Source organism: Odocoileus virginianus, unplaced genomic scaffold (assembly GCF_023699985.2).
Source record: "Odocoileus virginianus isolate 20LAN1187 ecotype Illinois unplaced genomic scaffold, Ovbor_1.2 Unplaced_Scaffold_1, whole genome shotgun sequence".
NCBI lineage: Eukaryota > Metazoa > Chordata > Mammalia > Artiodactyla > Cervidae > Odocoileus > Odocoileus virginianus.
In genome coordinates this window covers 7,748,376-7,773,111 of record NW_027224263.1, presented here as the reverse complement: position 1 = coordinate 7,773,111, position 24,736 = coordinate 7,748,376, and the positions used below count along the sequence as shown (strand labels likewise).

At 35.6% G+C, this 24,736-nt stretch overlaps 1 protein-coding gene across 1 annotated transcript in view; it reads right to left on the bottom strand.

Moving 5' to 3' along the window:
• Positions 1 to 24,736, bottom strand: part of HTR2C (5-hydroxytryptamine receptor 2C) — a 326,514-nt gene that overhangs the window by 171,641 nt on the left and 130,137 nt on the right. The window contains exon 3 of the mRNA XM_020879809.2: positions 2,892 to 3,005. Within this exon, the coding sequence (XP_020735468.1) occupies positions 2,892 to 2,926 (35 nt within the window). The 5' untranslated portion in view covers positions 2,927 to 3,005. The remainder of the gene's footprint in view (positions 1 to 2,891; positions 3,006 to 24,736) is intronic.

Below are 24,736 nucleotides of genomic sequence, written 5' to 3'. Positions count from 1 at the left end.
TTCAGAACATCTATTTCCTCATCTCTAAAATAAGGATGATCTTTATGACATTGTTTTTGTGAAAATTAAATGATAATGTAAAGTCTCAAAATAATACCTTTGACTTAATAGGCCCTCAGTAAATGTTGGAGCAAACATTCTTTCTGCCTTCAAAGTTAAACAAAAGTATCTTGTGGTAGCTACACTCTAACTCAGTGTACTTCAAAATCTGTCAAAAATTTAAGTCCTAGTTTTATTTTAAGAAGATATTTATGCAGAACTGGGTTCAGATAGTCATTTTAAATCCAAAGTCTTTTCTGACCTAACTGATGAAAAACATGTTCTTCTGAAATTAAAAAAAAAAATCTAGTTTCTATTAGTTGATGGTCATTTCAGGTAGTCCCATAAGTCTTTCTGCTCAAAATAATATGCTATATCTTCAATTGTCAGTTGCAGAACCACAAATATATTTATTCTTATGCTTATAGAATATGATCCTAACAGGATATGCAGTGCAACTTCAAATTTTCTAAGTAAATTGTGAAAACATCTAAGTACTTTCATATTTCTGTAACAATGGTAAAATAATGTAAAACAAAATTGTATATAACAAAAGTACATGAAAACTATGTTCAATTATGAATTTTAAAATTTGAGTATCTTAGAACTTTGGGACAGAAAAATATTCAAAACATTTTGCCTACCTCTACTGGTCAAATATATTTTTATTTTTTATTAAAGAGTCCATTAGACAAATATTAAATTATTGAGGAAGTTTATATAATCTAAATATATCTTCTGTGAATTATTAAATAAAGTGATATTATTGGGAATAATCCTGACAAGTGTTTACCTAGTTTCAATTCAATTAATAAATTCACTTTAAGCACTACTTATGAGCAAATTTTTATGATTTTTACTGCAGTAAATCCTATTTTCTATAGTATTGTAATCAAGAATTAGCTGTATTCTAATTAAACCTAATTTCTAACATTTACATGCTTAATGAAAACCATACAGTCCCTTTACAAAAGAGGAGTGATTTGGGTCTTGTTTCTAAAGCTCACATTAATTGCTATTAAGCCCACATAATTCTTATAAAGTATGTACACAAAAATCACAGTTTCTGTCTGAACAATTCAAATAATTTATTCATTGCTACTAGATATTTAATGAAAATATAATCTGACATTCTTAGTAGATAAACAATGATAATTTGATTTAAAGGTCTGAGTACATTTTAAATCTACTGAGTTTTTGCATGGCATATGACAATGGGCATTAATAGCAGAGATGAATGGGTCCTTATTTCTCTTGCATGGTGCTCAGTAGTGTCTGACTGTTTTTGACCTCCTGGATCATAGCCTGCCTTGCTTCTCTGTCCTCAAGACTTCCCAGGCAAGAACACTGGAGTGGGTTACCATTTCCTTCTCCAGGGAACTTCCCCACCAAGGGATTGAACCTGCATCTCTAGCATCTCCTGACTTGGCAGGCAGATTCTTTACCATTGAACAACAAATTCTTTAATTTCATACCAGAATAATTTGGTGCCCTTTAAGGTATCCCTAGGGCTTCCCTGGTAGCTCAACTGGTAAAGAATCTGCCTGCAATGCAGAAGACCCCGGTTCGATTCCTGGGTTGGGAAGATCCCCTGGAGAAGGGATAGGCTACCCACTCCAGTATTCTTGGGCTTCCTTGGTGGCTCAGATGGTAAAGAATCCACCTCAATGCAGAATCTCTGGGTTGGGAAGATCCCCTGGAAAAGGACACGGCAACCCACTCCAGTATTCTTGTCTGGAAAATCCTCATGGACAGAGGAGCCTGGCGGGCTACAGTCCATGGAAGTCGCAGAGTCGGACACGACTGAGCGACTAAGCACACAATATATCCCTATATTTTGATATGTGGAACAATGGCTATATACTAAGTTGATATAGCCACATGGAGTGGGAACATTGGTCCTCTCATTTCCCCACACCTGGCTCTTCTTTCTCCTTCTTTATCACTGTCCTTCACTCTTTCCTTCTCCTGTCTGCTCTAGTTTACTTGGAATCACAAATCCTTGAGACTATCGTCACTGCAATGTACAGTGACATCCAAGATGGACTATAATGCACATATTGCAGATAATCCAACGTTGGTGTACTTTGTGTTTATTTTGCTCTATAAACTTTTTCCTCGGTGAGCACTTTTGTAGAAATCATAGAGGGGACGGTGTAGGAGTAAGGCGATTCAAGGCCTCTCAGTTGTACTGATCAGAGTTTACAGCGCCCTGGATCTTTTTTACTATGCCCCCATTCCTCAAAGTGTAGGTTTAGAAGAAAACAATCCAACTTTTTACTAAGTTAAAAAGAAGATATACCTGGATTAGATCACATTTAGAATTGCTCAGTACTTGAATTCATTTTCTTCCTTATCTCTTTTATGTTATTCTATTGATTTTAACTATTGGTTCATTGTCTCAAGGTTTCTGAGAATGGTATTATTTTTCTCTGTCCAGCTACATTCTCCAAATGCTACTCCCTGACTTCTGACCCATTCTTTTGAAACCTCAACTTTCTTCATAAAACCAGAGACATAAAAATGACTTATTCTCTTGGCTGTTTAGTTCATCTAGGAAGGAAAGAACCTTATCTTGTTTCTACATTTTAGCCATAGAGAAAGCAACCACAACAACCATAGCATCCGGATTATTTTTACTTGTTTGAACATATGAGTGGTTGTGTTTAATTGGAGTTCAAATTATTGTTTTTCCCCATTTACTATTTTTGAATAGAAAACACCAATGTTAGTCTATTGGTATTCAAGTCATTTATGCATGCTGAGGTAAATATAGCTGAATAATCACATAAAACCTATTTAACATTTTTGAGCAAAACACTCTGAAAAGTTAGTTTTCAAAAATTCCTTACAGGAATGAGTGCACTGCTTTCCTCAGGTTCACCATGATTGCTTCAGTCTTAAGCAACCAAGTTTAAAATTGAGAAGAGGAAATTTAGCAGACTGGATTCATTATGCCATCCTTTCTGGGGAGAGAAAAAAAGAAAAAGAATTACTAAAAGTTGAAATAATTTGCATAACATTTAATTAAATAAAAGTAAATATACTTATTAAGTGATAAGAAACAATACTAAATTTAGCAAACAAATATTATGTCATATAAGTGATTAAAAATAGCAAAGAGAACAGATTTTTCATTTATTTACCAATATATGACCATCACAATTTTTCTAAAATTTCTTATATACACTCTCCTTATATGGAACTTCTATTAAATCTCACCCTGTTGGAGTACAAATTAGTGTTTTGAAAAATAAATTAAGATATTTTCCTTTTAATTAGCAAACCATTGGAAGAAAGTTCGTGATCTAATAATTAAGTAGCATGTATAAAGTAAAAAGGTTTCATCTTATAGAAACATGAAAAACTAAAACAAAATTTAAGCCTCTTTATAAAGTGAACCTATTTTATACAACATTTCTAACTTTTTTTTCTTCAGTGAAGCAATCTGTGTTTTCATAGAAAGTTTTATTTATACATCTGTGTTAACCAACAATATTATCCAAGAGTGACAACAGAAAAGAAAATGAATTGATTTGTACCCCCCCAAAAAGAATTGATTAAATTAACTATAGTAAATATAGCAACAACCCTATGTACCAACTAGTTGGTATTCGACAAATAGTATGCTGCAGTCGGGGCACATGGAATAATGTTGAAAATTGCAAACAAAAGGGCAGTTGCACTAGGTGATTGAAACAAAAAGTTTTAGTTTCATTTATTAAGAACTGACAATTCATCTTCAGAGGAATTAGGAAGAAAACATGACAACTCTGTAAACACCAAAGAATTTCAGAGTGAGTACCTTTGATTTCTGTAGGCTATTTTTGAAGGAGCTATTTGTTGCATTGCAAAACTCTACCAAATATTTATGTAACAGATTATTCACCACTTAGCACTCATTATATTCAGTGTGCTAAAATGTTGGCCAAGAGTAGACTGGACGCAAATTTGCTGAGGATCTCTGCTGTGCTCCTTGTGGAAATAACATCTTTACACAGAGTGAAACATGTAACTGTGAATTTTTACATTGATAATGAAGAAATACTCAGTTTGAATTCTAATGATTAACATAGAGACCTACTGGTTTTTCTGCCTGGCAATTCGTAATTGGGAATAGAGTGGCCAAAGTTCTCTATTTTTCATCTTGCCTTCTCTATATCTTCTCTTTTTGGATTTTGATTAAACTCTCTTCCCATACATGCCAAACATGTAACTGTATTATTTTGGGGGATTGTGAGCTATTTTAAGAGTCAAGATTGTGATATTAAGTTTGCATGTACTGGACTGTCAACGAGAAAAATTTAGTTTGTGTGTGTAGGAGGGGTGGAGAGAGAAAGAGAGAGAGTTGAATAGCTCAAGAACATGAAATAATATTGAAAGGTCACCTCTTTTGTCTAATTTGTAAATATTTTCAAGGAATATGGTAAAAATTTTTCAGTGATCTTTTTTAGTATTTTCTAGTTCCTTTTAGAAATATGGAAATAAAATTTTACCAGAATAAACTGCCTCTGTATGTTGCCCATCTTACTCAATAACACTGTTATTCTAGTCGGTCAAGCTACAAATTTAACTTATTCTCTCTTCTTATCCCTCACTGTGAGATCTTTCAGGGATATCTACACAAAAATCTGCCCCCAAATCATCTCCTTAATTACAGTATGTGAAATGTTCTGTGCATAATTCTACAAGGGGAAGGGATACAAAATCTCTTAGAGCCTTGGATAAGGTAAATTATTAAGAGAAACAAGAAATACCTGTGAGTTCAATTATTCAAATTTGACAGAACTTATGTTTTATAAAATAAAGAAAAGAAATATTTTATGGAATAACTGACAGTGATTTCTTTTTATTGAGAATTTATATTATTCTCATAGAAACTGTTAGGTCATGTAACAACATAACAGTATTATAAGAATACACATACATGTGTGTAGGTATGTATGTGTATTTGTTTGTGTATGTGTATACATATAATTTTGTGTAGAGGAAAAACTTTGATTAACTTGAAATTGTCTCAAGCATGATAAGAAAATTACAGATTAAGCCACAGAAATAAATTTAGGATCAGTAAATACCCATTTAGAATGATCTCTTATTTCTTTCTGAAACATAAATTTCAAACGTTTTCATGCTCTCTCTAAATATCTGTAAGATCGTCAGTTAACAATAACAGTAATTGCTTTTGCTAAGGCAAAATTGGGGACAAATATTAGCTTTCATATAGTTCTTGATAGTACACAAGATACTGCAGAATAACCTCAATTAATGTTGAATTTTAATTAATCAAAACTCATACCCTGAACATTATATTTAATTAATGCCTATGAAATCTATGCCCATATGCTAACATATGTCATATAAAATATGGCATCATCAAAAATAGCGTGAACAGTTGAAAACAAGTGGCCCCAAATAGGCTCTGTACGTCACTATATATTCAGAACTGCTAAACCTCAAACTATCAGAATCAGTATCACTCAAAGAAATATTTAAAAGCCATTATTAATAGTCATCTTGGAAGTGAAATCTTTTTTAAAAAAGTAAAAATTCTATGGGGAAGAAAGGCTGGCATGAATTAAAAAGAGAAAAACTTTCTTTGACTCTTCCAACAAGACTGTAAGTTAGACTTCAGTTCAGTCACTCAGTCATGTCTGACTCATTGCAACCCCATGGACTGCAGCACGCCAGGCTTCTCTGTCCATCACCAACTCCCGGAGCCTACTCAAACTCATGTCCATCACATCAGTGATGCCATCCAACCATCTCATCCTCTGTCGTCCCCCTTCTCCTCCTGCCTTCAATCTTTCTCAGCATCAGGGTCTTTTCCAATGAGTCGCTTCTTTGCATCAGGTGGCCAAAGTATTGGAGTTTCAGCTTCAGCATCAGTCCTTCCAATGAATATTCAGGACTGGTTTCCTTTAGGATGGACTGGTTGGATCTCCTTGCTGTCCAAGGGACTCTCAAGAGTCTTCTCCAACACCACAGTTCAAAAGCATCAATTCTTCGGAGCTCAGCTTTCTTTATAGTCCAACTCTCACATCCATACAAGACTACTGGAAAAACCAAAGCTTTGACTAGACAGACCTTTGTTGGCAAAGTAATGTCTTTGCTTTTTAATATGTTGTCTAAGTTGACCATAGCTTTTCTTCCAAGGAGTAAGCGTCTTTTAATTTCATGGCTGCAGTCACCATCTGTAGTGATTTTGGAGCCCCCCCAAAAAAGTCTCTCACTGTTTCCATTGTTTTCCCATCTATTTGCCATGAAGTGACAGGACCAGATGCCATGATCTTAGTTTTCTGAATGTTGAGCTTTAAGCCAGCTTTTTCACTCACTTGTTTCACTTTAATCTCTTTAGTTCTTCTTTGCTTTCTGCTTTGGTGTCATCTGTGTATCTGAGGTTATTGATATTTCTCCTGGCAATCTTGATTCCAGCTTGTGCTTCATCCAGCCTGGCATTTTGCATGATGTACTCTGCATATAAGTTAAATAAGCAGGGTGACAATATACAGCCTTGACATACTCCTTTCCCGATTTGGAGCCAGTCTGTTGTTCCATGTCCAGTTCTAACTGTTGCTTCTTGACCTGCATACAGATTTCTCAGGAGGCAGGTCAGGTGGTCTGGTATTCCCATCTCTTTCAGAATTTTCCACAGTTTGTTGTGATCCACACAGTCAAAGTATTCAATAAAGCAAAAGTAGATGTTTTTCTGGAACTCTCTTGCATTTCAGTGATCCAGTGGATGCTGGCAATTTGATCTCTGGTTCCTCTGCCTTTTTCTAAATCCAGCTTGACTATCTGAAAGTTCATGGAAGCACCAGGACCTAGGAGAAAGGAACAGTGACCCCACAAGAAACTGATCCAGACATACCCATGAGTGTCCAGGAGTCTCCGGCGGAGGCATGGGTCAGCAGTGGCCTGCTGCAGGGTTGGGGGCACTGAGTGCAGCAGTGCATGCATGGGACCTTTTGAAGGAGGTCACCATTATCTTCATTACCTCCACCATAGTTTGGCCTCAGGTCAAGCAACAGGGAGGGAACACAGCCCCGCCCATCAACAGAAAATTGGATTAAAGATTTACTGAACATGGCCCTGGCATCAGAACAAGACCCAGTTTCCCCCTCAGTCAGTCTCTCCCATCAGGAAGCTTCCATAAGCCTCTTATCCTTATCCATCAGAGGGCAGACAGAATGAAAACCACAATCACAGAAAACTAACCAAACTGATCACATGGACCACAGCCTTGTCTAGCTCAATGAAACTATGAGCCATGCCATGTAGGGCCTACCCAAGATGGATGGGTCATGGCAGAGAGTTCTGACAAAAAGTGGTCCACTGGAAAAGGGAATGGCAAACCACCTCAGTGTCTTTCCTTGAGAACCCCATCTACAGTATGAGAAGTTAGATTTGGGAATTTGATAATTTCATAGCTAATTGATGTGATTCTTATTTAGCTATAATATTAAGAATGACTATTAAGGGACCTGGTTAAGATATCTTTAGCATACAGCTCCAATTCTGACTTCTTTTTAGTGACCTTATAAGGGTTTTGCATGGTCATGAGTTTAGTCATGCTACACCTCTTGCCTTTATGGGACAATAAGCTGATGATTCACTTGGGAGACCAGTACTGTGCTCTCTCTAAGAAATATCTAGTTTTCTATGCCAATTTGCCATCTAAGTGGTGGGAGATTATGACCATACTTGTGGTCCATTGTGAAGTGAAGTCGCTCAGTCGTGTCTGACTCTTTGCAACCTCATGGACTGTAGCCCACCAGGCTTCTCTGTCCATGGGATTTTTCAGGCAAGAATACTGGAGTGGGTTGCCATTTCCTTCTCCAGGGGATCTTCCCAACCCAGGGATCGAACCCAGGTCTCCCGTAATTTGTGAAAACTACAAAGATGAGGCAGGGAAATCAGTTTTCCACATTATCTCAGTTTTACACATATTAAATTTAGCTTTTAAGAGAGTATCTACATTGCTGTCTATGCAAAGATAAAAGTAATAACAAGACCATCAACAAGGGGGAAGAAAAAACATGATTTAGGACTCCAGTGAAATCATAATTGTGGCTTCTCTGTTGGTTCAGTGATAAAGAATCCGCCTGGAATGTGGTAGACCTGGGTTCGATTCCTGGGTTGGGAAGATCCTCTGAAGAAGGGCACAGCAACCCACTCCAGTATTCATGCCTGGAGAATCCCATGGACAGAGGAAACTGGCAGACTACAGTCTCTAGGGTTGGAAAGAGTCGGACACGACTAAAGCGACTTGGCACACACACATGCAAAGTCATAACTGAGGATCAGGTTGAAGAGCCAACTGTTGAAACAGTAGAGAGTAGATATTAGAGAAAAATAAAAGAAGAGGACAGTAAATAAAATGGAAATAATAGGCAAAATGGAAAATGTCAAGCAGATGTATGTTGAGAAGGAACAAGAGTGCATACTGTATGATTTGTCTAAAATGAGATTGACTGCTGGTGACCTTAGCACCATTTCAATAAAGTAGTGTGGAAAGGGTTTGGAATATAGTTGGATGAGGAGGAGAGACGAAAACTAGCCAAATTAGAGGAGGTGGTTGGTGAGGAAATGGAAAATCTTCAAAAAGTATTGTCCAGTGCATTAGAGGCAGATGTGTACTACAGGTGTACTAGAGACAACTTTTTGAGCAGAAGAATCATCTACATGTACTTTCCAGATCACTCCCACATTCCTTGGCCAAATGGTGGGTACAAACTCATTAACTGAAGGAAAGGGAAAGGGAGAAAATTGAAGTGATTTTAGGAGTAACATAAAAAGAACCTAAGAATAAAGGAAGAGTTGTTGCTTTGTCCAAATTGTCTTTGGAGAGGATAAGAGTCCCTGGGTATTTCCTTGCATCGTCTAAAGATAACCATTTATAATTCATTTTTACCATTACCTTTTCCACCTTTGACATAGAAGAAGCATTGGTCATGTTTCAATAATATTTTCTGTCCTCAAACTGTTTCTTACTCTCTCTTTTCCAGACCTGTTCAAACATGATATTGATAAGACTAAAAAGAAAATGCCAGCGTTTCTTCTTGATGTTTTAACAAAATTTGGGGGAGTATAAAGTAACTCGTAAGAAGACATAGTTTACATGAGATTTCTGGAAATTCTATGAGTTCATCCTGGTAATGCAGAAGATGGTTTTCTCTGATACACAAGAGCCTATGTCTGACCCTGAATGTTGTAAAAAATGGCTGATTCATGTCAATGTATGACCAAAACCACCACAATATTGTAAAGTACTTAGCCTCCAACTAATAAAATAAATTGAAAAAAAAAAAAAGAAACCTCAAAAATATATTGAATAGACAGTCAACTGATATCCTTCTTGTCTGACTTTTTAAAAGGTTTTCAGTTCAGTTTAGTTCAGTCGCTCAGTTGTGTCTGACTCCTTGTGACCCCATGGACTGCAGCACACCAGGCTTCCCTGTCCATCACCAACTCCCAGAGCTTACTCAAACTCATGTCCATCGAGTGGTGATGCCATCCAACCATCTCATCCTCTGTTGTCCCCTTCTCCTCCTGCCTTCAATCTTTCCCAGCATCAGGGTCTTTTCTAGTGAGTCAGTTCTTCACATCAGGTGGCCAAAGTATTGGAGTTTCAGCTTCAGCATCAGTCCTTCCAATGAATATTCAGGACTGGTTTCCTTTAGGATGGACTGGTTGGATCTCCTTGCTGTCCAAGGGACTCTCAAGAGTCTTCTCCAACACCACAGTTCAAAAGCATCAATTCTTCGGAGCTCAGCTTTCTTTATAGTCCAACTCTCACATCCATACATGACTACTGGAAAAACCATAGCTTTGACTAGATGGACCTTTGTTGGCAAAGTAATGTCTCTGCTTTTTAATATGCTGTCTAGGTTGATCATAGCTTTTCTTCCAAGGAGTAAGCGTCTTTTAATTTCATGGCTGCAGTCACCATCTACAATGATTTTGGAGCCCAAAATTTACCTCACTAAATAACTACCCAAAGCCTAAGTTTCTTTATCTTCTCAATTCCTTACAAATTTATTTTTTTTGTCTAAAAATTAGAAAAACTTCTTGCTCTAGCTACTTCTTAGGTCCTATTTCTATTCCTCCTCCATATGCATGAATTAAAACTTGTTTCTTTTTCTCCTGTTAGTTTGTCTTGCATCAATTTTATTAGTCCAGCAACAAGAACTCAAGAAGCACAGGGGGGTAAATTTCCCTCTCCCTGACAGTAGTGACAGATATTCAGAGAATCTGCCTTAGTGGGCAGAGTGCCCAGCAATTTGAAGCTGCTTTCTTCCTGAAAGCTATCCCAGAATTATCTCAATCTAAGAATCCACATGGGTTTCCCAGGTGGTGCTAGTGGTAAAGAACCTGGTTGCAAACGCAGGAGACTCAAGAGACCTGGGTTCAATCTCTGGGTTAGAAAGATCCCCTGGAGCAGGAAATGGCAACCTACTCCAATATTCTTGCCTGGAGAATCCCAAGGACAGAGGAGCCTGGTGGACTATGGTCCATAGGGTTGCAAAGACTGAAACAACTTAGCACATATGCGAGAATCCACATAGCAGAGTAAAGTGAATGCTTTTAAACAGGAAAACTCATGGAGCAAACCATATGCTAAATCTCTGAGTTGGAGACCAATTTTGACTGATTTGTAGGACTGTATGATATGTCTGTATGATAGTACTTTCATGAATTCAATTATTTATTGATTGCTTATTATGTGCTTGTTATTCCGCCAGACACTGTAGCAAAAAAAAGTAGACTAGGACCCTACTCTCAGGGAGCTTATATTCTAGTAAGAGATACAGACAATAAACATTTAAAGAAGTAGTTGATAATTTCAGATAGTAAGAACTGCTATGAATAAAATGGAATGGCACAGTCGGATTAAGCATGACTGGGAGAAGTACTTCAGATGGACCTATGTATGTAGCCATAGCTTGAGGTTAGATATTTTTTAAATATTACAGTAAATTAATAATATGAGTCAGCATCTGTTGGGTCTTGTCAATCACAATAAAAAAAAATCCAGTCCTTTTATATTGGTGAATTAAGCACACATCTGTCAGTTGTGGAAACAGTTCAAAATTTTCTTAGTTTGATTTTAATTTCACAAACTAGAAGGGGAAACTGTCTTTTTTAAGATACTTAACATTCAATTCAGCTGCAAATTAAAATGTGTTCCCACTTACATAATACATTGGTGTCTTCTCCCCCATAAGCAACTCCCATTTCCCATCTCATTAGGTTGAGATCACAAACTTTTGGCTATTATAGCAGGCCCTTTTGGCTGTAGAAGGATCCAGTCGAGTCAGAAAAGTGAAAAGTTCAATCAGTTGCCCAGATGTATTTATTGCCAAATATCAGGGTATTTGGATACATCTGGACAGCCGAATGAACTCTTAACTTCTCGTCTTTCCAACAGCTCTTCATTTCACAGCTTCAGAATCACCTATATAATGGAAAGAGAAACAAACAAAAAGCCACTTTGGAGTGGAAGGCTCAGTCTAGGGCTGGTTTTGCTGTTCCAGCTAAAAAAAGCAACTGTTACTATTGCTTTATAACTTATTATTGTACAATGCATATAAATTCCTAAAATTGAGCAATACCTTTAAAAAAACAAATTAATAATGTGAAAATAGTTTATCACAAGTACAAAAAATTGAGACAAATTGAAAGTTAATTGTATAACCAATAACATATAATGTATACATCATTATAGTACCATTCAGTTCCCTAGATGTTAAATATGTGAGGTATAGGGAGAAGGAAATGAGGCTGAGACATGTAAAACCCAGGTTCTAGTCTTGATTTTTATCACTTAGTTGATGTGTGGTTTAGGATAAGTCACTGAACCGATTTGGGTCTCAGTGTTTTCAATCATGACATGAAAGGGTTATGATAAAGTATCTCTATCCTTTCTGACTCTGAAGTGCTGTGATTCTGGTTTTCTTCATAAATATTGGACATTATCCCATGCTATCTTACATATAAGATACTTCTAAATAGCTAAGTTTGGTTGCAACTACATTCTGCTTCTTGTTATTGTCAATTAAATGTAGGACATGACATTCATCTGAGAAAGTCTCTTGATTTGAAAGGAATTGTGAAAGTGATTTTTACCTTGAATATTCTCATGATACAGCCTGCACAGCGCACAAATTAATGTGCATGTGTTCTGCCCATCTCTTCTTTCTGCTTCCTTAAATGATTTTTAAATGTGTACCTCATTCTCAGAGGATTAGGAGACTACACAGATACACAAATTTTAAAACAAAATTATTTGTGATTTTCTGATTTTATAAAGTCTTATGCCTGGGATACTTTACAGAAAAGTGAATTATAAGAAGTACTAGCCAGTTTCACATCTATCTAAAGTTTTACTTCCGTTTTACTGGTCTAATGCTCAACTAAACCTGATTGCTCCTTTGTGTACTCTTCTTCCATTTTATTTATTTATGGAGAAAAATGGTACATCAGTTCAACACCTTTGAAAATACTGTTCCTTGCACCAACTCTGTGAACTTCATATCAGATGATGTCAATATTTATAGATGTAACAGGGATGCCTATTTTATATAAGTCCACTCAGTGAGATCAAAGTTAAATATCAGGCCACAAATGACATGTAATATGGTTTCACTTTTTTCCTAACTAGATGCATAAAGAATTCTGCTAATTACTCTCCCAGAATACCTCCTGTACAACTCAATTTACAAAAATACAATCTGTCAAGTAGCTCAAAACCAACGTAAGCCCTCAAGTTCTTTTGCTTATGATTTCAAAGTGTGCTTGTGTGTGGTATTCTGAGGCTGGGGAATGAAAAGAAAGGTGACATGGATACACAAATTTTATCATCCTCCATAACACCATAATTTCACAAGTGGGAATCATTTCATAATGATTCAAAGACCCTTTGAGTGGTTGAATATTTTCATTCATGTTTTCAAGGAAGAGAATTAATTTACCTAATATTTAAAATCTATGAAATATTGATCACTGTAAAATTGACCAAAATAAGCAATTTATGAGATAACAGCTGCTTTGTAACAGCAACACCAGTTTTTACATCTCACTGAAAAATTATTTTATATATAGACAGTTACAACTGTTTTACCCACTCATGTGCCACATAGTTTTCTATCACATAGATTCATAGTGTAATATAGACCAACTCTAGGCAACTTTGCTAAAATATCTCCATATTATTCTACAGTTTCACCCAAAGTTAAAGTAAATCTAAGAGGAAAAATATTAAAAGGTATTTCTGAGACAATGTTGAAAATGTGAATATAAACTGGGAATAGTAGGTGGAACCAATGAATTATTCTTAAAATTATTACATACAGTAATTACATCATGGGTATGTAAGAATATACCCACAATTTCAGAAACATATACTGAAGTAAAGCACAATGATTTAAAATAATTTAATAAAGAGAGTAGGAGAGAAAATGATAGATGAATCAAACTTTGAAAAATCTCATTCATTATTAAATCTGGGTGCTGGGTACATGGAGGATCATTATACTATTGTCTCTACTACTGTGTAGATGTGAAAATTTTTTTCAAAAGAAATTATAACTACAAATGATATATGCTTTCAGGTTATATAGCATGAAAAATACTTAGTTTTCTCAAAGATGGAAGACCTCATTGTTTTAAGCCCTATATACAGTTTTTGTTTTTAGCACTGTAGTGTGCTACCAGTCCAGTTGTTAAAACCAAAACACACAAACATTAACCATCTCTAAAATGATGAAGATAGTGCATTTTCTCTAGAAAAAATGTTGATCTTTCTAGATAGTGTAAAATTATATAGGCATATTTCTTCATTGATAGCTTTCTTCCCAGTGGGTATTACAACAGCGTATTTTGAGAAAAGTAGTGCTTGAGTGAACCATATTCCCAATACTAATTCATTAATGCCTTTTCATCAATATACCCTCTGCACTTTAACAATGGCTTACAACAACTTGAAAGCTCTCATCTAAACTCTCAAGAAGAAGTGAAGTGAAGTGAAGTCGTTCAGTCATGTCTGACTCTTTGCGACCCCGTGGACTGTAGCCTACCAGGCTCCTCCGTCCATGGGATTCTTTAGGCAAGAATACTGGAGTGGGTTGCCATTTCCTTCTCTAGGGGATCTTCCCAATCCAGGGATCGAACCCCGGTCTCCCGCATTGCAGGCAGACACTTTAACCTCTGAGCCACCAGGGAAGCCCTAAGTTCTCAGGGAGTCACTAAATACAGGGCGTGGCTCTAATTTGGTAAAAGGCTTAAAAATCTTGCAGAACAACAATGGTGATCATTTAGAGGAAGGTGACTGATGGTAAATAAGGGTTTCTGACAGCTTCCCATGTAGTATGCATATTATATTTAAATTTGCTATGGATTTCTCTAGCAGCTGTAGATTCAAAATTAGTTCCATCATGCATGACTGGGCATAATTTTTAATATCAGTAACTAGATATATTGACATTTTGCACTGATTAAAGGTATTCATTTCTCATTGGAAATACTCTGTTCACTCAGCAAATTTATAAAGGAAAATACATTTGGTGCAAATCCTCACTGAGGTACTGTGTGACCCCTTTGGCTCATATGTGCTTTTTATAGACCTTTGAAATTATGCTGGGAAATAGGTTAATAAGAGTAGTTTATTCTTTTTTCTCTTTTCATGGACTCAGTATTTCATGATATCACAGGAAATGGCATTTAAATAATGCTTTACTTTTCCAAACTGCATATGATACTGACTAAATTATGCATTTGTTTAACAAAAATACATGCATCAACATGAACATTTGTTCCTCTTTAAGTAGTAAATCATAGGCGGTGTTACTTCTATTGTTACATTTCAAAAACTCGCACAGGGAGTTCTGTTTTCTTATATTACAAATAACAGTTCCTAGGTTAAAGTTATAGGGGTCTATTTTTTTCAAAGTGCAGGTACAGTGCTAATAAAATTCACAAACATTTAATGACCACCTACTTTGTCCCAGGCATGATGTTCATTAATTTCATCTAATTTTAAGGTCCACAAGTCATTTTACAGAAAAAGAAATCACTAGATTCAAAGAGGTTAAGCAGTTTTTCCTAGTAAATAGCAAGTCAAGATTCTAAAAGAACATTTTGGGCATTACAAAAAAACACAACCCAGCACATTTAGAAAGACAGTATAAGCAGAGAGTTGATGTACTCATCAGGGTATTGTTCGTTTAACACAATTGTTTGATGCCTAGTATGTACTTGACAATATTCTAGACACTTGGAATGCAACAGTAAATCAAAGACCCCTGCCTGTGTAGGGAATACATTTTTGTTCTCTGTTCTTGTTCTTCCTTGTTCTTCATTAATGAAGCATATATGATAAGATAAATTGGCATAATTTCTAAACATTTTCAAGATTTTACTCATCTCTTCTGTAAATAAAGGAATAAAAGTTCTGCAAGCTACTTTTGGAAATTACCTCAGTTCTTAAGGTTACTGAATAACATATTTGTGATTTTATACCCACTGCTGTTCTCTATTGAAATTTAATTTTTTCCCACCATCTGCTGGGTATTGGAGTTCTGAAATAAAATCAGTTGTCATCAAATTACTTGTTATTATAAGAAAGGTTTCTTGAGTTTTAAGATCTTATTTTAAATTACTAAAATATTTTGGTCTAAATTAAAACCATCTGTATAGAAAAACAACTTAAAAAAATAAAAGCCAAAGATAGAGGAGTTGGCAATATAGTGCCTCTGTAACTAATTGTATCACATTGCATATATATAGGCTTGAAAAATTCTACAGATTCCACAGAACACCTGCTACTCAGAGAAAGCCAGAAATTATCTAAATGGTCATTGCAATTAACTTGCCAAAAACTGAGAATGTACATTCATAAAAGAAGTACCCAGCTCTTGCCAATATTTGTGGAAACTTATTCATTAGCTTCCCACATAACTTTTGGCTCAATAATTTGCATCTGGCTGTAGAAAAGCTCTTAGTATGAAACTTTTTAAATTTCATGCCACTGAATCTGTCATTGTGGTATACCCTGGTAAGTGTTACTATGTAAGTCACCAACTGTCACTCTAAGATATGTAGAGAGAAGAATAAAGGATCTTTCTGATGAAGTAATTCCTGTAGAAACTTCTCAACATGAAAAGATGATGAAAAATGAATGCTTAATAATTGTTCCCATTTACTGATTTATTATTATATGTCAAACGCTGTGAGAAATACTTCATATATTTTTCCTCAATCGTTACCATGACAACAGAGCAATAACAAATTAAAAAATAAATTGAGATATTAAAATAACACATACAGATTGTAAATGGTAGAGATGGATTCAATTTAAAAATTGTTCATTCCAATGTCTATATTCTTTCACTCTGTACCATTAATGCTTACAATTGTTCGTTGAGTCCTGCTAGAAACTATTGGGTTGGCCAAAAAGTTTGTTCGGGTTTTTCCATATGATCTTAGGGAATACCCCGAACTAACTTTTGGCCAACCCAATATAAAATCCTCCAAGTTGAACACTGTACCTGTCAATTTCTATGTCTTAATAACTACACTCTCAGGGAAGGTATTGAAAGGGACATTCAAAGACCATCTGACTTCCTGTTTTGACAGTTGAAGCAACTGATCCAGAAGGGATATGACCTGTCCAATGTCCTGCTGTTAATTCTTATTGATGCCAAGATTAGAAGCAAGTCTCCTATTCTCTTTTCAGTCCTTTTATGCTCAGCCTTACCAAGAGCAAAGGGCCTCTAAGAGTCACAAATGTTTAAAGTCTTACTAGTATCAGTGTCTTATATCTTCCCTTTAAATAAAAGAAGTGAAGAAATTGTAATAGACTGCACAATTAAATGCAGTAGAAAGCTACTTTGGAGTGCATTCCTGAACATCTCACTCTTGAAATATTCAATAAAAGGAAGTCAGGCAGAAAGGCAGGAAAAAGAAGAGAAGTTGAGAAGAAAGACAAGGAGGGAGGGGAGAGAGAGGAAGGGACCAGAAGGAAGAAGAGGAAAGAAAACCGTTCTCAAACCTGTATTAATTCCTAGATGTCTGGACGCCCCACATGGCTGTGTTACACATACTGTTCCAGGGACTAACTCTGGCAGGAATAACTGGCAGAACTATTCTGAAACATAAGTTGTTTATGCAAAACTTTGTTAAATCTCACAGTTGCTTTCTCAATCATTTAATTTACTCACAACAATAGCAAAGGGACAAAGTGATTTCTGGGTACAATTAACACTTCCATGACAAGAGTAAAAATGTAAAGAAGGCAATTTTGCTCTGTTGGAAAACACACTAGTTATTGTATCTGAACAAGTAGTATGGAGATAATCCCCACAACAAATAGTTCTAGATTATTACTTTAACACAACTTGTGAATTTAGCATAACTGACACAGTTATAGGCAAACATTTAAAATGAAGGAAAGATAGCTTTCAGCTTTGGCGAACTAGGATTAACCCGTGAGTCACATGATTACATTGTTTAATTGCATCAGTAGTTTTGAAAGCAGAGACTCTTTTCAAGCAGTGAAGTGTTCTATTATAGTTGCCAAATAATGTCTTCTTCTTCTGGGTCATGTAGTTAAGTACATATAAAAAGTCTTTTGTCCATTTCATGCGAAGTTGAATAATGCTAAAATTTTTGAGTCAGGTAATCAACTTTTGGAGGACATTTTGTCTCTAAACCTATAAGATAAGATCTGTAAAATAGTGGGGAAAGCTGACTTTGTTATTAAAGAAAGAGAGAAGTATATTGTATTTGAATGAACATTGAGTTTTGTGATTCAAGGATAGAAAGTTGAGTACAATCTTTACTTCTGAACATAATAGCTTCGGGCAACTCATTTAATCTTTCTGTGTCTTTTAAATTCTAGTGTGTAGCCAAAAAGCTGATATTGCTCTATAGAAAGCTAAATGATTGGCAGTTATCAAAGAGGTATGTTGATTTTATGTGAAATTGCTCGACAGAAAGCTAAACGATTAGCAGATATTAAAGAGGTATGTTGATTTAATGAACACGTTCATTTTCTGAAATTAGTCAATAAAATCATCTAATTATTTTAAAATCATGGTCAGTGTAATATGATTAGGTACCAAGCTATTTCAGTTAATGTTGATTGCTTTCCTAATATGCAACTTTAACAAAATCTATTTGTAATGAATGTCTCACAATAAAAAATTATTGCATCTGGATTTTTTTTCTTTGTATTCAAAGATTGGGAGGGAAACCAGTTAGTTAGAAATTGTTATGATACCTTTATATAAGTAGTCTTACCTTGAAAAAAAAGGGCAAAGTTGAAATCAGAAAGAACGAATTGATGTATTTGTGCTCAACTAGAATTGAATTCTCTAGGATTTTTATGATACTCAAATGAGGAGATACAGAAACACTATGAGAATTTACATTTGTAGGGAAAGAAAATCCCTCACATAAACTGTTAACTAAAATATAGGACTAAACGAACTATCAAAAGGAGATATCCTTATGGTGAAAAAATAGCTCTGTATTTTTTTTTAATAGCTCTTTAATAGCAAGTGAAAAGTGAAAGTTGCTCAGTTGTGTCCAACTCTTTGGAATTCTCCAGGCCAGAATACTGGAGTGGGTAGCCTTTCCCTTCTCCAGGGGATCTTCCTGACCCAGGAATCAAGCCAGGGTCTCCTGCATTGCAGGCAGATTCTTTAACAACTGAGCTATGAGGGAAGCCCCTTTAGCAGCAGGTTCAGCCTAAATACATTCTCTAGTCAGCTTCATCCTCTTTGTACTCCTCTGGATTATAGTACCATCCTGAGCTGAAATTGATAGCCTTTGGCAATGCATTCAAGAGAAGAGTGGTAATGAACAATCACAATGGTTTACTATAAAAGTACATGCTTTCAAACTGATAGGCCTTTTCTGTAGATTTTTTAAAATTAATTTATTTATTTTAATTGGAGGCTAATTACTTTATAATATTGTGGTGGTTTTTGCCATACATGGACATGAATCAGCCATGGGTGTACATGTGTTCCCCATCCTGAACCCCCCTCCCACCTCCCTCCCCATCCCATCCCTCTGGGTCATCCAGTGCACCAGCCCCGAGCACTCTGCCTCATGCATCGAACCTGGACTGGTGATCCATTTCACATATGATAATATACACATGTTTCAATGCTATTCTCTCAAATCATCCCACCCTCACCTTCTCCCATAGAGTCCAAAAGTTTGTTCTTTATTTCTGTGTCCCTTTTGCTGTCTCACATATAGGGTCATCGTTACCATCTTTCTAAATTTCATATATATGCGTTAGTATACTGTATTGGTGTTTTTCTTTCTGACTTACTTCACTCTGTATAATAGGCTCCAGTTTCATCCGTCTCATTAGAACTGATTCAAATGCATTCTTTTTAATAGCTGAGTAATATTCATTGTGTATATGTACCACAGCTTTCTTATCCACTCATCTGCCGATGGACATCTAGGTTGCTTCTGTGTCCTGGCTATTGTAAACAGTGCTGCGATGAACATTGTGATGTTTAGACCTTTAGGTTTATAGTTCCATTGAAATAATACACTGTTAATACATCTTTATAAAATATGATAGATATATTTAAATCTAAATGTCTGTAATGCTATTTTGAGTAAGAATTCCTTTAGAAGTTTTTAGCACTTCATTTTTTTTTTTTTTTTTAGCAGACACATAGTGAGCACTCAAAAATAGTTCTTGAGCTTTTTGAGTTGAAGTTTTAATGATAACAAGTTCTTAGAAATTTTCTTCCTGAGTTTGGTTAGGGTGGCTGGCTGGTGTCCTTGACATTATGTATTTTCTCTATATGTACAAAAGTAACTGAAATTCTTGTTTTGTTTTATTTAGTTGTTTTTAATAAACTCTAGAACAAAACAGCCTGGACAAATATTAAAATCTTATTCTTTTTAAAATGACTGATTTTTTACATATCAATTTATTACCATCTAATACTTTTAAAAATTATGCATGTTCATTTGGTCACTACTTTTCTCTTGACTGGATTATGCAAAAATATAGACTTCAGCATAAGATGGTACTATAGTCCAGCCTATTTTAGAGGATGAAACCAACTGGAGAGCGTATTTATGTGAACCAATTTTAACAGATCACAATTCTTCTTTGCTCTTAAATCTTGAAATGAGCATAAAAGTGTCAAATACCTGGGTTATTTTTACATTCCAGTTCAAAAAATCAGGACAAGCATGTATAGAAAAAATGAGCACATCCCATCTATTTAAATCTTTATATGGATCCAAAGCACATCAGCAAAACATTTTTGAAGCTTCTATTTCAGCAGAGATTTTATTTGAATAAAACAACAATAATAATGAAGAGTCAGTGAATTCGGGGAGGTATATAATGTTCATCAAACTTTGGAACATGACAGAATGCAGTTTTTTATTGACAAAGACAGGTACAATCATATGCCTTCACATCTATTGATAATGATTTAGAGTAGCATGTCAATCCTATTTACACTTAGCCATAATTCATATTCCACTTCAAGGAATAATTCAATGCTTTATTATATTACTTATGTTATTATAAAAGAAAAAGAGTATGAATGAGTACAAAATCACCTGCCAGTATAAACTGCTAAAGTGAAATGAAGAAATATATTTCTTATGCCCATATTATATATGCTTTCAGATCTAGATTCATGCTTTCCTTTTCACGAAATTCATAATTGAATCATAAGAAATGTGAAAGACTAATATCTGTGGCAGCAACCTTTGATGTTAATGAGGGAACTGGCAGTCATATAGAATCAGATGTATCACAGAAAATACAGTTTCAAGAAAGTACACATTGGCTAGCAGCTTGATATTTCTTCTCTTCCTCCATGTTATTATATGCACAAGAGGAGTTTTTTTAAAATCAACATTTTCATTAAAATGTTGTACAGGCAGACTTTGAAACTATACCTTAGAGTAGTTGCATTCTTTTTGCAATAGTAGCAAAGGTGATTCACTTTAGCCTTGGTCCTCCCTAAGGGAAAACTCACATGTACCTAAGTGTTAGCAAAGTCCTTAACAAAAAATCACTTGATGAGGAAAAAAGAAAATAATATGTAATCATATCCATCACTAATTTATTGCATGAGCCTTACTTAAGGACCTTCTGTGCATCACACAGTGCTAGGTTCTGGTGACGTGGTGACAGGCAAAACAGACATGATCCCTTTTTGTATGGAGAAGAAAGTCTATTGCAGGTAATAGACTTCGTACAAATAATCACACCAATTCCATATCATTGGAGGTAGTGATTGGTGCTAAGAAAGGAAACGGTAGTGTGCTAGGAGAGAGTTTAGATTCATTGGTCAAATATGGCTTTTTCAAGAAGTAGCAATCAACTGGGATTGGAAGGATACATGATTTTCATTCGGTTTTTCATTAGGCTATAAGGTTACAGTATTGGAAGAAAATTGTATGGTCTCAAGTTTAGTGGCTCCAAAGCCACTTAACAGTGCTGGAGTTGTATGATGAGTATATTAAAAAGTCATAGCTTAAAATAAAAGAAAAATATATTATAAATATTTCTCAAGGAAAACTAGAAGACATTAAATTATATGATGTTAGGGCCTGCTTTACTGTTTAACAATCTCAAGTTTCCATAGAAAGTCTGAGGTAGAATTCTAATACTTAATAAATAGACTTCCTTCTGTGGGCACCTTTCATTTTGGCAACACACATCTGCCATCTAGTGACTACCACAATAACTACTTTAAAAAAAAGTTTATTTATATTGGTAGGTCGTATGGTGGTTTTTACACAGAATAAAATGCTCCTATCTAAGTGTAACAATCTATGTATTGAATTCTCAATTCCCTTTTTTTTATTTTAAAAGGAATTACATGTGCACATTGGAATGATATTAACATAAAAGGCGAATAAGATAAATCAGTATTAAAATAAAAGAGAACTCATTTTAAATGTTATTTCATTCCAATTTTCACAGATCAATTTTGCTGATCACCAAAATTAAAAATGGATTTTCAAAAAGGGGGAAAAGTGACTGCTTTTCCCCAATTTGGCTAAAAAAAGTTTTGCCCTAAATTTAGTAGGTTAAACCAATCTTTTCTTTTTATGAAATAGAAGAGAAAATAGCATCATTTATTGCACACAATGAGAATACTCTTTTGTGAAACTACAGTGTGTATGTGTTCTGAGTTGCACACACAATGTATTTCAATACTGTGGTACCAGTCAAAAATTCTTGAAAGGCACTGGAAGATTTTCGATGATAATGAGTTAGCCTGGTAGGAAAATCTTCTAGAATGACTTCAGGGACACTCATCCTTGCATAATCCCTGCTATTTTCAGTGTGACTGAAATATGTAAATACATGCTATCACTTCCATGAGTTTGTTGCTTTATATGGCAAGAGAGATTATCCAGGTAGACCTAATCTCATCCTACTAGTGCTTTATAAGTTGATCGTTTTCTCCAGTTTGTAAGTAAAGAGAATTAAAGCATGAAAAAGGATTCTATATGGAGTTGCTAGCTTTGAAGATAGAGAGGGCCATGTGAAAAGGACTATGGGTTGCCTCGAGGAGCAGAGAGTGGCCTCTAGCTGGCAGCCAGCAAGAAAGTAGGGACTACAGTCCTATAGCCATAAGGAACTGGATTCTGCCAACAATCTGAATGACCTGGAAGCAGATTCTTCTCCAGAGCTTCCAGATAAGAGCTCTGCCCAGCAGACACATTGATTTCAGACTTTCAAGACCTTAATCAGAGGATCATGTCATCTGCAAACAGTGAGAGTTTTACTTCTTCTTTTCCTATCTGGATTCCTTTTATTTATTTTTCTGCTCTGATTGCTGTGGCCAACACTTCCAAAACTGTGTTGAATAGTAGTGGTGAGAGTGGGCACCCTTGTCTTGTTCCTGACTTTAGGGGAAATGCTTTCAGTTTTTCACCATTGAGGATAATGTTTGCTGTGGGTTTGTCATATATGGCTTTTATTATGTTGAGGTATGTTCCTTCTATGCCTGCTTTCTGTAGGGGTTTTACCATAAATGGATGTTGAATTTTGTCAAAGGCTTTTTCTGCATCTATTGAGATAATCATGGTTTTTATTTTTCAATTTGTTAAAGAGGTGTATTACATTGATTGATTTGCGGATATTGAAGAATCCTTGCATCATTGGGATAAAGTCCACTTGGTCATGATGTATGATCTTTTTAATATGTTGTTGGATTCTGTTTGCTATAATTTTGTTGAGGATTTTTGTGTCTATGTTCATCAGTGATATTGGCCTGTAATTTTCTTTTTTGTGGCATCTTTGTCTGGTTTTGGTATTAGGGTGATGGTGGCCTCATAAAATAAGCTTGGAAGTTTACCTTCTTCTGCAATTTTCTGGAAGAGTTTGAGTAAGATAAGTGTTAGCTCTTCTCTAAATTTATGGTAGAATTCAGCTGTGAAGCCATCTGGTCCTGGGCTTTTGTTTGCTGGAAGATTTCTGATTACAGTTTCAATTTCTGTGCTTGTGATGGGTCTGTTAAGATCTTCTATTTCTTCCTGGTTCAGTTTTGGAAAGTTATACTTTTCTAAGAATTTGTCCATTTCTTCCAAGTTGTCCATTTTATTGGCATAGAGCTGCTGGTAGTAGTCTCTTATGATCCTTTGTATTTCTGTGTTGTCTGTTGTGATCTCTCCATTTTCATTTCTAATTTTGTTGATTTGGTTCTTCTGGTGGGAATGCAAACGAGTACAGTCATTATGGAGAACAGTGTGGAGATTCCTTAAAAAACTGGAAATAGAACTGCCATATGACCCAGCAACCCCACTCCTGGGCATACACACTGAGGAAACCAGATCTGAAAGAGACACGTGTATCCCAATGTTCATCGCAGGACTGTTTATAATAGCCAGGAAATGGAAGCAACCTAGATGCCCATCAGCAGAATAATGGATAAGGAAGCTGTGGTACATATACACAATGGAATATTACTCAGCCATTAAAAAGAATACATTTGAATCAGTTCTAATGAGATGGATGAAACTGGAGCCCATTATGCAGAGTGAAGTAAGCCAGAAAGATAAACACCAATACATACTAATGCATATATATGGAATTTAAAAAGATGGTAATGATAACCTTATATGCAAGACAGAAAAAGAGACACAGACATATAGAACAGAATTTTGGACCCTGTGGGAGAAGGCAAAGGTGGAATGATCTGAGAGAACAGCACTGAAACATGTATATTATCAAGTGTGAAACAGATCGCCAGCCCAGGTTGGATGCATGAGACAAGTGCTCAGGGCTGGTGCACTGGGAAGACCCAGAGGAATGGGATGGGGAGGGAGGTGGGAGGGGGGATCAGGATGGGGAGCACATGTAAATCCATGGCTGATTCATGTCAATGTATGGCAAAAACCACTGCAATATTGTAAAGTAATTAGCCTCCAATCAATGAAAATAAATGGGAAAAAAAAAACATTAAAAAAAAAAAAAAGACCTTAAGCAGAGAATCCAGGTGAAGCCCCTGGATTTCTGACTTACAAAACTGTGAACTAATACATCGGTATGATTTTAAGCCATTAGATTTTTGGTAATTTGTTATGCAGCAATAGAAAACATACTATTAGTCAATACAGTTAACTTAAGATGCATGGGGGAAAACATTCAATTATTACAGTGGTGAAGACATGAACAAATAGA